Genomic DNA, 13,249 nt, shown 5'->3' on the forward strand with positions numbered 1-13,249 from the left:
TTTGCAGCCCTTGAAATACATGAAAATTGACAAACATCAAAATAAGAGGCAATATTCTTAATATCATCTATGACTGGCCGAACCTTCGACAATTTTGAAAAATCCTGTAGGCATGAAGTGACCTCGTTGTTGTCACTTTCTACCACAAGATGAGAGGCACCATCTATTAAAGTCGCCAACAAGCCTTCTCTTATTGCCAATGCCTCACCAATCAACATTGAAACAACATTACAGGGGTTTGAAACCGCAATCTGAGTCCTACCCAAGCTATCTCGCAACATAAACCCCAAACCTCCACAATTATTGACTTGATTGTAGGATGCATCACAATTCATTTTGTAAAAGCCAGACGGAGGAGGGGTCCAAGCAGGTGTTGGTGTGGGTGAAGGGCCTGCTCTGGAAGAATCAATGGAAAGCTTTTTATGCTATTCGATTATAGTCCCATATATTTTGTGTCAAGAAAAATAACAAAAACATTCATGTACCTTTGCTTGTAGAAACAATTCAAGGGGTCTTTATATTATAAAATAAAAAATAATGGGTCGGTATTCCTGTAACCTATGCTTGGAGAAACGATTCACTCACAAATCAAATGGAGAAACGACTTTTAATGGCTCAAGGAGTAGGTTATTCTTGAACTCGTTCTCCCCTAAACCCAAAACACCTCCTTCTAAAGGACTCTTGGTAGGGAATTTTGCTAACAATTCTGCACCCAAATCTCTCTCTATTTGCTTACCCTAAACCTGAAGACAACGCAAACCCCAAGTTGTCCTAGGATTTGACATGGGGAGTCCCTAGTGGAGGGTTTGAGCTACTGTAGTGCAAGAATCGATTGTCTTCCACGTGCTGAGCAGATCTTTGACTCTGCCCTCTCTCTACCTTGATGAAGAACACTTGAAGTTGTCGTAGTAGCACCTTTGTTCCCTTCTCTCCCCGCTTTCCTCTCACTCGACTTCTCTTTGCGTCTCTCCAAGATTCTCGAACCCTCCCACTCAACCAAACGAGGCAGGTGTGATGCCACGGTACATCTACGTTCATTTTACCACCCCTAACTCTCATCTCACACTGTGGGGCACGTTGATGTAGGTACCACACTACCTTTCAGGTAACCTCTCCCATAAAATAAAAAAAAAAACACTATAGCAATATATCTAGCATAGAGATCTAAGTCACTAGCAATTGATTCAAGTAGAATCCAGCGGTTTGAAAGCATAACAAAAATTTCATTGCAGTGGAGAGAGAGAGAGAGAGAGTGCTAAATTCACTAGGAAGGGATGACCGGTACGTTGTTTGGCCACTACGGAGCTCCTAAACAACCTCTTATGCAAGTTCAGCTCTCTCTACCTCTTCACACAATCATGCACATTAGTCTAAATTCACATGGACCTTAAGGCTCTCTTTGGTTTGATTTCTATTTGTATTTATTTTAATTATTTCTATTTATAATAAATCACAAATCATAAATCACAAATTACTCTCAAGCAACTTGTGATTTGTGGCAACAAATCATTTATGTTGATTTTTTCTACTTTAAATGAGCACGTGTGCTGAAGTACTCAAAATCAATGGTTAATATGTAACTTCAGTATGTTTTATATTTTTTCAATAAAAAACCCCATATCCTATCATCTCTCTCGCTCGAAGCTCAAAACTAAAGGTGAAAATTGAAACATATTTTCTAATTATATAATCTATTTTATAAATAGTAACTAGACGAATACTATTTGTGATCCATAATTTATTGTCACAAATAATTTATAAAAAAATAATTGATAAATACAAATAGAAATCATACCAAAGAGAGCCTAAGCCTTCCATTTTGTGTTTTATATAGGGGTGCAACCGAGTTGGGTTGTGTTACATTTTTTAAAAATCTCATGTCCCATTTGCTCAACCCAAGCCCACGTTAACCAAGGTAAGGTTGGGATATCGTAACTCATATTCAACTCTACTAGGTTAAACGCAACTCTGCTCGGCCTTGATTGTGGGATTACACCATGCTAGTATGGGTTAGCCATAATTAACCCTCGTAGCCCATATTTTTTGTCGGCCACAGTTTTGTAGGTCTTGTCTGATGAGCTCAATTGCAACATTGAATGGTCTCATTACAGCTAGCACGTTCATTTAAAGCTTGGCGAAGATTAGCTCAATTAATAAAGATGTCAAGCTCAAGTCCGAGCCATCTATAATCAATCATTCCTAAGTGCACAATATAAGCCTGATAGTCACCCGATCATTTACAAGTCTGACTCAACCCAACTATTTAAATGGTATAAATTGATATTTTTTATCATTTATTTATTTTATATAATAAAGTAATTATTATATATATATATATATATATATATTAAATTTTATAAAATCCAAGAAAATTAAAGCCCATTAAGACTTTGATGGTGCATTATCCCACTTAAAGCCCATTTAAGACCAAAATCGATCCGGTGGAGTATGAACTTGCTAACCTACATTTATCGTCTTCTAACTTCAAACTTACTTTCCACCACTTCCAAGGTGGTTGCTGTGGGCTGAAATTAGATTAATGTGATGGATCCACATCCATCAAAAAATTGCATACAATCTTAATTGCGTACCGTATTTAAAATCAGTTTTTGAAAACTTATTTCGAAGTGGGGTAAGGGAAGTCAGGGATTCAGCTCGTCTCCAATTCATCTTCCAATTTTTATCTAATTCCCTATTTATACGTGACATGTATACAATAACCAATCCAACGACAGTGGATCTTTAGACTATGTTTGGTTGTAAGGGAAATTAAAGGAAAAATAAGGGAAATTTTCATACTTAAAAAGTAAATTTATGTAATCATTACCCATGTGCCTTGAATATTAAGTTCAAATCATTTCATATTTGATTATATAATTTCACTATAATTTGCATCCAATATCTTTTATTATAATATGTAAAATAAAGATTACATGTGAAATATATCATTACTAAATATGATTAAAAAATTAAGTAATTTATACAATCACGTAAGGTAATGCTTACAAATATATATATTTTTTTAAGTATGAAATTTTCACCTCCCTCACTTTAAATTTCCATTGCAACAACGATGAGCCTTGAGAGTTATACCAATCCATTTTAATTCCTCAAATCCCTCTACCCGGATTAAACCCGAACTTGTTGGTATACGATGTTTTGTATTCAGTCAGAGTTTAATCTATGGAGTACTGGTGCAGCACCTCGACAGGCAGGACAATGGTCCCGCTATATATTTGTAGCAAGGATTTCTTTCTCTGTAATGCAAGCAATACTGAGAGGTGTGAGGGACAAGCGTTGTAACTCTATTATCAATTGATAGTGAAACATGATCTCATCTCACCAGGGACGTAGGCAATCTTTCCGAACCTCATAAATCTGTGTGCATTATTTGTTCTTGTTTTTCCATTATCTTCTGCATCGTTTTAAGGTTACGTTTCTACAAAATTGTATCAGAGCTCTAGGTTTCTGTTTTTTAGAATTTACTATCACGATGGCAGGGAAGGGATCGAATGTCAAGCATGATATTGAGCGGTTCAATGGGAAGAACAGTTTCACTCTCTGGCGTCAAATAATGAAGGATTTTCTAACACAACAGGGTTTAGTGAAAACATTATTGGGGAAGTCAAATAAACCTATAAAAATTACTGATGAAGATTGGGAGGAGATTGATGAAAAGGCGACAAGTGCTATTCGATTGAATCTTTCTGATGATGCCCTACAAAATATTAAGGGTATCAAATATGCACCGCAGTTATGGGCAAAACTTGAAAGAATCTACATGACGAAGTCCTTAACGAACAAGTTGTTTGTGAAAAATCAATTATAGTATCTACAAATGGAGGAAAGTACGGATCTATTACAGCACCTTAACATGTTCAATCATATCGTAAGTATACTTACAAACCTGGAGGTTAAGATCAAGGATAAAGACAATGCGTTACTGTTGTTGTCATCGCTCCCAGAATCATATGATCACCTGGTAACGACTCTCTTATACAAGAAGGAGACCCTTAAGATGGATGAAGTTGTGGCTGCCCTCATGTTTAATGATACATGGAAGAAGGCCAATAGTATGAAATCTCAAAGATAATGTCTTTTTGTAGGTGAAAATAAGCATAAAGGAGGGATATCAAATTAGAAGGAATCTGAGAATAGTCAATCGAAATCAAAAGGGACAAAGACAAATGTCTCTTATTATTATTGCAAGAAGGAAGGTCATCTAAAGAGAGAGTGCTTAAAGAAGAATGCGAACTTGAAAAAGGAAAGTATAGATAAGGCATCTGAGGAAGCTAGCGTGGCTGACAATTTAGATGGAAATGATGGATATGTACTCTCTATACCATCAGGTAAGAATCAATCTTCTGATTCTTAGATTTTAGATTATGGGTGTTCATATCACACGTGTCCACATAAGGATTAGTTTGATACATATCAACTATGTAATGGTGGGTCTGTCATAATAGGGAATGATACTGTATGTAAGACCATTGGGATAGACACTATCAAAATTAAGATGTTTGATGGTATAGCAAGAACTTTAACAGATGTGAGACATGTACCAGAATTAAGGAAAAACTTTGTATATTTGGGGGTACTTGACTCAAATGACTGCAAGTACATAGCAGAAGGTGGAGTTCTCAAAGTTACTAAGGGTGTTATGGTTGTTATGAAGGGACAACTAACAGAAAACATATACAAACGAGCACTGTTACAAGTGGAGCATCTGTGACTACAAATGCAGGATTTTATACAGATGATACATATCTGTGGCATATGCAGTTAGGGCATATGGGAGAAAGAGGATAAATGGAGCTTTATAAAAGAAAATTGTTGAAGGGTGGGAGTGAAAACTTGTAAACTAAACTTCTATAAGTATTGTGTGTTAAGAAAACAGTGCAAGGTTAGTTTCAAAACTGCAAAACATAAGAGTAAAAGGGTGCTTGATTATGTACATAACAATGTATGGGGTCCTTCAACAACAAATATAAAGGTGGGGCAGAATACTTCGTGACCTTTGTTGATGATTACTTAAAGAAAGTCTGGATCTATGTCATGAAGCATAAAAGTGAGGTGTTCACTAAATTTAAGGAATGAAAGGCTGAGGTAGAAAGGAAGACAGAAAGAAAATTAAATACTTGAGAACAAATAATAGAGGGGAGTACACGTACAAACCGTTTATAGAATTATGTAAAATTAAAGGGATTTCATATAACTTAACGATTCCAAAGACACCACAATAAAATGGTGTAGCTGAAAGGATGAACATAGCACTTCTATAAATATCTCGGAGTATGAGGCTGAATGCAGCATTGAGCAAGAGATTTTGGGTAGAAGTAGTGAATATGACATATTTCCTCATCAACAGGTCTCCATCAAAGGCGTTTGATTGTAAAATTTCTAAAGAGGTATGAACAGAAAAACTAGTAGATTATTCTATTATAAAAATATTTGGTTGTCTAGCCTAAGCACATGTTGAGAGTGAGCAACGTTCCAATTTAGACTCAAACTCTAAGCAGTGCATCTTTATTGATTTTAAGAAAAGCGTAAAGGGATTCAAGCTGTGAGATCCAAGTTCACATCAAGTTGTGATTAGCAGGGATGTTGTGTTTGATGAGTCTCGTATGGTGAAGTCAAAATGCAATTCACAAACAGTTAGTGAAAATAAATAAGGTTCTACTGTGCAGGTGGAGTTAAGTGAGTAAAAAACAATAAGAGAAAATGAGTCATCCAGTGACTTATCAGGACAATAGGAAGCAGTAGAAGTTCCCTATATTGTAGCAAAGGGTAAAGGGAAGCGTACTCACAAAGCACCTATGAGATACGGGTTTGAGGACATGGTTTCCTGTGCTCTCACTGTAGGTACAGGTGATCCATCTTTCTACCATGATGCTTTGAGTGATGCACAATATGACAAATGGATGACAGCTATGATGGAAGAAATTGAGTATTTACAGAAAAACAAGAATTGAGAGATTGTGAAAAAACCCAAAGGAAGAAAAATCATTGGGTGTAAATGGGTCTTTCATAAGAAAGAGTCAGCATATGATAAAGAGAGTGAAAGGTATAAGGTCAGACTTGTAGCCAAGGACAATGCACTGAAAGAGGGGATAGACTATAATGAAATATTCTCTCAAGTGGTGAAACATACTTCAATCATGGTACTACTTGCTTTGGTGGCCATGTATGATTTAGAGCTTGAACAGCTTGATGTGAAGACTATATTTCTTCATGGTGACTTGGAGGAACAGATTTACATGGAGCGGCCTAAAGGTTTCAAGGTGCAGTGAAAAGAAGATCATGTTTGTCTGCTAAAGAGGTCGCTTTATGGTCTTAAGCAATCTCCTAGGCAGTGGTACAAATGCTTTGATTCTCACGTGATGAAGATTGGCTACCTAAGAAGTGAGTATGATAGTTATGTTTATTATAAAGTGTCAAGTGATAATTCCATTATTTTGTTGATACTTTATATTAATGAAATGCTCATTGCTGTAAAGAACAAACATGTCTCTTTAAATTCTTTGTTGAATGCTAAATTTGAGATGAAGGATCTTGGTGATGCTGAGAAGATCCTTGGCATGGAAATCCTTAGAGATAGAAATACAGATAAACTTTTGGTAACTCATAAGAGTTACATTGAAAATGTACTAGAGCGTTTCAATATGGAAAAGGCTAAGCCGATTAGCACTCCGTTAGCTAGCCACTTCAAGTTATCTTAAAGGGAATGCCCTACAACATATGAAAAGGTGGAGCAAATGTCTCGGGTCCCTTATGCTAGCGCAGTTGGGAGTCTCATGTATGCTATGGTTTGTAGAAGGCCCAATTTATCTCATGCAGTCAGTGTTGTTAACAGATACATGAGTAATCCAGAGAAGGAGCATTGGAATGCAATTAAGTGGATCTTCCGATATTTGAGGAAGACTAAAGATATAGGTGTTATGTTCAATGGCAAGGAAAGTTCCACAAAATTGGCAGGTTATGTTGATTCCGACTATGTTGATGATTTAAACAAGAGAAGATCTACTACAGGGTATGTATTTACATTGGCTGGTGGACCTATATCATGGACGACGATGCTTCAGCCTACAATTACATTGTCCACTACAGAGGCAGAGTACATGGTAGCAGTTAGGCTGCCAAGGAAGGAGTCTGGTTGGCTGGATTGGTTCGTGAGTTGGGTTAGAGCAAGGAGGTATAGTGTTACATTGTGACAGTCAGAGTGCCATACATCTTGGAAAGGATCATGTGTTTCATGCAAGGACAAAGCATATTGATGTGAGATTTCACAAGATCAGGGAGCTTGTGTCAGAGGGCAGTATTCACTTGAGAAAAATTCATATAGATCTCAATCCTGCAGATATGTTTATCAAGCCAGTTATTACAAAGAAGTTTGAGTCTTATTTGGTCTTGATTAATATTACTCACTGTTGAAGATGAGGGACGCACCAAATAGGTGCGGGTGATGAACACGTCTACAGGTTATCTTTACAGGAGGCTCGACATAATTCAAGCCAAGGTGGAGATTGTTGTTGTGCGATGTCTTATATTCTCTCAGAGTTTAATCCAGGGAGTACTGATGCAACACCTCGACAGGCAGGAGGGCATCCCACTAGCTGGTTAATGGGTCGTGGGGATTGCAAGGGGGCAGAAGGCCCCCTGCATAGCAGGGGATGTAGGGGGCACAGTCCCCCGCTCGAATTTTTTATTTGAGGGCAATTGTGTACTTTTCGGATTAGGGTTTTTTTTGCTATATACTTGTAGCGAGGGTTTCTTTCTATGTAATGCAAGCAATACTGAGAGGTGTGAGGGACGAGTGCTGTAACATTATTCTCCATTGATAGTGAAGCATGATCTCATCTCACCGGGGACGTAGGCAATCTTGTCGAACCTCGTAAATCTGTGTGCATTGCTTGTTCTTATTTTTCCATTATCTTCTGCATAGTTTTAGGGTTGCGTTTCTACAAAACTAATATAACTTTCATCCCTTTAGACTTTAAAGGATGGACGGGAGGGATCCGACTCCTCACCCCATCCAAATGGAGTCGTCGGTAATGTTGCATTGTCGATTCAGAAGCCGAAGCATAAGAGAACGAATTCGAAGAGGAATGCTTAAAACCGTAAACCCCCTCTTCATATTTTCCATTGCCATGTTGACGCTTGGACTTCATCGAGGGAAGCCATCTTCATCGACAATCACTAGCAGGAAACCCAAAAGAAAGAGAAGTAAAAGCTTGGAAGGATGAGTTCTTTTAATAATAACAACAACATTGACAGTCTCCTCCAACAAACCATAATGGGAAAATTACAACTCCGGCCTCCTTACATCCACACAAACTCTTACCTTTCCCAAAGATTGGAAGATTTTTGGCTCGATATCAATGCAATCCTCGATGATGATGGCGATGGCGATGATTCCGATCAGACCCTACTTGCAGAAGAAGAATCGATGCAGGAGAAAGAGATCGCTTGTATCATCCTTAGTGGCAACACCAAATCCTTAAAACCCAATTCTCGATCAGAGAACATCATATCTGGGGTTTCATGAAGAAAAGGGTTTCATCGGAATTACTTTGAGAGAGTTCCATCAGTGAAGCGAACCCCATATGCTGAAAGAGGAGGAGAAGGATGCAGAGAAGAGGAGCGAGTAGAAAGCTTGGGGCTAAGAGAGTTGATTGGCGGTGGGGATTCACTCGGTGGTTGGATTCTTTATCGGATCATGAATCCAGGTTCTCGGAGGTGAGGATTTGTTTATTTCATTTTTTTGGTATTTCTTAGTGGAACTGTACTCGAAGGAGGGAGTTGGGTTTATGTTGGTGTTTTCGTGCTTAAAAAATGGGATTTGAGAGCACCATGTTTGGGATTGATATGGTTTTGAAAATATGCTAAAATTCTCAATTTTAATCGTGGAAGATGACCAACTTCGAAGGGGCTTGTCTTCAAGATCTTACATGGAATGGATACTGCTTTATACTCCCCCCTGCCTTCTCCTTCCCCTTCCCCTTTTTCTGCAGCTCAAAGATTTGTTTTTATTTTGTTTGCCTGAAATGCATTTACTCTGTTTCACTGATATGGAAATCCCGCTTCTTCTTACGTTTTTTCCAAAAAAAAAAAAGCCGTTGGTAAAGCTAGTGTCGTTCATCCCCTACCTCTTAGAATTCTGTATAAATTTCCATTTTTAGTTCAAGCATCACCCAAATTATGGAAATAGACCTCATCCCTTACCTCCTTATCATTGTCGGCGACATGGAAATGAGTGAAAGAATCCTATCGATCCTCATCAATCTCCGGAAGGATGGAAAACATTTAGAAAGTCGCTTGAAGCTGGTCAAGAACCTCAACTTTCCTCCTCATCTCGCCAACCTTATCGGCGTCTTCATTCTGATGGTGTTGAAGAGCCGGATTCCTTCCGTCGATGGGGTAGAGGGTTAAAGTTAGGTTGGGTTTGATTCGGGTAGAAGGATTTGAGGGTTTAAAATGGGTTTGTATAACCCTAAAGATTCACAACTGTTGGATTGATTATTGTACACATGTTTTATATAGAGAGGGAATTGGATAGGAATTGGAAGTTGAAGAATTGGAGACGAGCCAAATCCCCATCCCTCCATGCTCCCATTTCCTTAACACTCAACTCTGGTTGGGATATCTTTGCCTATGTTTGGTTCTATCTAGCTTAGGACTTGTCCCTTATTTTGTCATTATTATGACACTTAATCCGTGGTCCAAGCTAGGACAAGCTCAAACCAAGGCCTCGATTGATCTGGGCTAAATCTGGCCCAACCTTAGTGCACGAGCCAGAAAACGATACCTATTGTCATGGTCTTGCAAGTCTCTCCCCCACACCCCCCCCCACACAAAAAAAAAATCCCACATTGGCTAGCTTTTGAGGGTATTTGGGTCGGCTTTTGAATTGCTGATCGAGGAAGGAAAACCCCTAATAAGCATAAGTTTTGGGGGTATAGACTATAGACCGAAATTATGATTAGTAGTTTCACAGTCAGTTAAGGACTCTAGGGGCATGGAGATGTGGGTTCAAGGGCACGATAATGTGGGTTCTACGTGGAGGTGTTGATCCCCTTAGGGAGGATGACAAAGATTGAGCAAGGAAGCTATCTTGGTCTTGCAAAACTCCCAACCATGAGTATGGATCCCCTTGGCGAGGGTGGCAAATATTGAGAAGGGAATTGTCACGGACTTGCAAAGTTTCCAACCATGGGTGTGGATCCCTTTCCCAATCTCACAATGAGTAGCGTTTGAGAGTCAGCATATTAGCAGGGAAGAGAAACCCCTTCAAAAGATACATCTTTTGAGGTTTTGAAGCTATTACCGAACGTGTGACATTAGGTTTTGAAAATTTCAATTTCAGTTTTGTCATAACATGATATTTCATATGATTGACTAGAATCTCTGCGTTAAGCAAAGTATTTCTCGTAACAACCCTTTTTATATCCTAGACAATATCAACAAATGGGTCCATGAACTCCACCTCCTTCAATTTCACCATCTCCTAATAATCTACCTGTACATTGTTTTAATCCACTTGGTTTCACTTCTAGGTTCTAGCTCATGATGCATTAATATAACTGATGGGACTTTTATGACAGATAATTTCAAGGCTTGTTGGGCACTTGGGCAACAATAATTTAGACCAACGCCTCCTATACTTGTGCCTCCTCTTGACTCTAATTTTGTAGAAAATCCACAAATATCGGAAATCAAAGGAGTTCTCGATATAGTTCAATAAACACGATGATTAAGAATCACAAATGTTACAATCTGAACTGATTGTGAAAATATTACCTTCATTTTTTCTTATAGATCAAGGATGATGGCACCATGGAAGCTGTTCATTGTATTTTACGAATCTCAAAAATTTTTCTAAGATATTTGTAATCTTTAAATTGACCAAACAATGTCGTAATAGAGTAGATTATACTAGCTTAGCTTAATAGTGGCAGCTTCAGCTTGATGAGCCGATACCCAGAGACCTCTCATATACAATCGTGTGTGAGTGGATATGTAGGAATAGATGGTTGCTGGCCCTGCTAGTGCCTAGTAGAGGTTGGCCATTGGTCAGCAGAGCTCAATAGGATAAAAGTAGCAAAATAATAATAATAATAATGAAAAAAATAATATAGAGCTAGCAGCTAGGAGCTAGAACTTGTTTTTGACTGAATTTCCTTCCTTTTTTCTTTGAATGAATTTTATTGTCAAATAAAAAAAAAAGGGTTTTGAAATTTGTAGACGGGTTTTGGATGGCTTCGGGTCCATCGGGTCCATCGGGTCAAACATACACCCGGTCAAAGTGTTGCTTGGAGAATGGAGACAGGGTTTCCTTCTTGCATCGGTCATGTACACACGCCACCTGCTAGCACGTGACTCATTTCATTGGTGTGTTTTTTTGTCGGGTTAGAGGTGAGATGATGCTTCGATTTGAAGATTAAATACAGTAATTAAGTTATATTATCCTCATTAGGCTACATGTTTAATGGTCTAAGTACGCCTGCCATGTATGTCTATATATATTTATATATATACGTGTAACGGTTAAACAGAGAGAGACCTTTGGTTAATACGTCCCCGTTTCGTTGATCGTTGAGACTTAAGATATTTGAAGCACATGAGCTTCCCGCAGCTTCTGCTCCCTCTCCCCTTTCTCTGTCCCTCGCAGAATCGAAAATCAAGATACGAACAAGTACAGGAGAATCAATAGAGGCAAAAGTGGAGACAATGTCGAACCACGAAGACCCTCTCGACGAGCGAGATCCATCTGCAACGATGAATCAGAAGTTAATCGACCGTACTAAGGTGGGGAGTTTCTTTACTCGTGATTTTTCAGATCTCCATAGACCTGGCCACTTCTTCATTTTGTTTTTTCTCGTTCTGATTTTTTGATTTGGTGATTTGTTTGGATTATAGAAAGTTGCGCAGACAAGGGAGATGTTATCTAAACAAGCTGTTCAGACCAAGGAGATCTTGTCGAAACAAGCGATCAAAATAGCTAAGCAAGCGGAAGAACATGAAAGATTTATCACCAAAGTATGCCTCTATAGCAGATTTCATTGCACTTATTTCTTTATCAACTGGTTTGTTTGTTTTTCTGTTGTTCTCTTCATGCTTTTGATCGGTTTGTCTAAACTTTTTCTTTTCTTTTATTGGATTTTTAAGTATATGTGATTTCTTTTCCCTTTTCTGATGCCTAGGTGACCCACCTTATGGGGGTTATGGGCTTCGGTGCCTTCTGCTTCTTGCTGGGATCGAGTGAGTAGAGTATATAGTCAGATTTAGCCTCTAATTAATCGAACAGTTAGCCAGAAGGAATTTCTTTGTCCTTATTTACTACTTGAAATTCCCAATTTCAGGACCGCAAGATATTCCATACATATACTGTTTGTTTTATGTAATCTTCGTTCCTCTACGTTGGATATACTATCGGTACAAGAAATGGCATTATTACCTTCTGGTGAGTGCTTAGATATTGCAAGCATTTGTGTGTTTTTCAAATGTTTGTCGGTTTGACTACAGATAGAACATTAGTTAACTACACAATCTGTTTATGTATTTGGTGATATTGTTGGTATACACTAGGAAATACTTGTTTCTAGTCGATGGTGTCTTTATTGTATTTTTTTTTTTATCTTGATTAGATACCTTCAAAATGAAACAGCGCATCTATGGTGTGTTCATACAATCTTCAGGTTGGATACGAACAAAAGAAACTGGATCTGCCGAAGAATAATATACATAACAAAGTTAATGAATCATAACAGCATTGGAAATTTATCTTCACTGTGTTTAATTTTCATATTAGTGAAATCTGGCTTTCGAAAGTTATACAGCTCATCACATTACATCGGCGCCTTTAATCTGATTTTTGGTTTCATGGCTACCAAGTCTTTTATGTGTATATCCTCAGTCAAGTGTTATGAACCTAGGCCCTTGTGCACTTTTGAGTGTTGTGTAGGAATGCCACATTGCAGGACAAAAACTCAAAAGTGAACTTCCATTCTCACGTTTGCATAATACTCTTCTCCACTCAAATTAGAGTATATTGCTTTTCTTAGTATGATCATGAGTGAAAAAGCTTGGACCAAAGGTCAGAGTTATCTCCTAAACTTTGTCCCTCTACATCCTCTTTTCTTTTCTAAAGACAGATTGCGATGTTCTATGTCTTCATACTTACTACACAGGCATTGCTGATCTTCAAACTACTATCTGCTCCCAGTGATCGTTCTTACCCTCACAATGCTCT

At 38.2% G+C, this 13,249-nt stretch overlaps 1 protein-coding gene across 1 annotated transcript in view; it reads left to right on the top strand.

Moving 5' to 3' along the window:
- The first annotated feature begins 11,568 nt into the window (after positions 1 to 11,568).
- LOC122084980 (glycerophosphocholine acyltransferase 1-like) overlaps positions 11,569 to 13,249 on the top strand; it is a 10,053-nt gene continuing 8,372 nt past the window's right edge. Inside the window, exons 1-4 of the mRNA XM_042653393.1 lie at positions 11,569 to 11,805; positions 11,917 to 12,036; positions 12,201 to 12,258; positions 12,360 to 12,460. Coding sequence (XP_042509327.1) covers positions 11,728 to 11,805; positions 11,917 to 12,036; positions 12,201 to 12,258; positions 12,360 to 12,460 — 357 coding nt within the window. The 5' untranslated portion in view covers positions 11,569 to 11,727. The remainder of the gene's footprint in view (positions 11,806 to 11,916; positions 12,037 to 12,200; positions 12,259 to 12,359; positions 12,461 to 13,249) is intronic.

Source organism: Macadamia integrifolia, chromosome 7 (genome assembly GCF_013358625.1).
Source record: "Macadamia integrifolia cultivar HAES 741 chromosome 7, SCU_Mint_v3, whole genome shotgun sequence".
Taxonomy (NCBI): domain Eukaryota; kingdom Viridiplantae; phylum Streptophyta; class Magnoliopsida; order Proteales; family Proteaceae; genus Macadamia; species Macadamia integrifolia.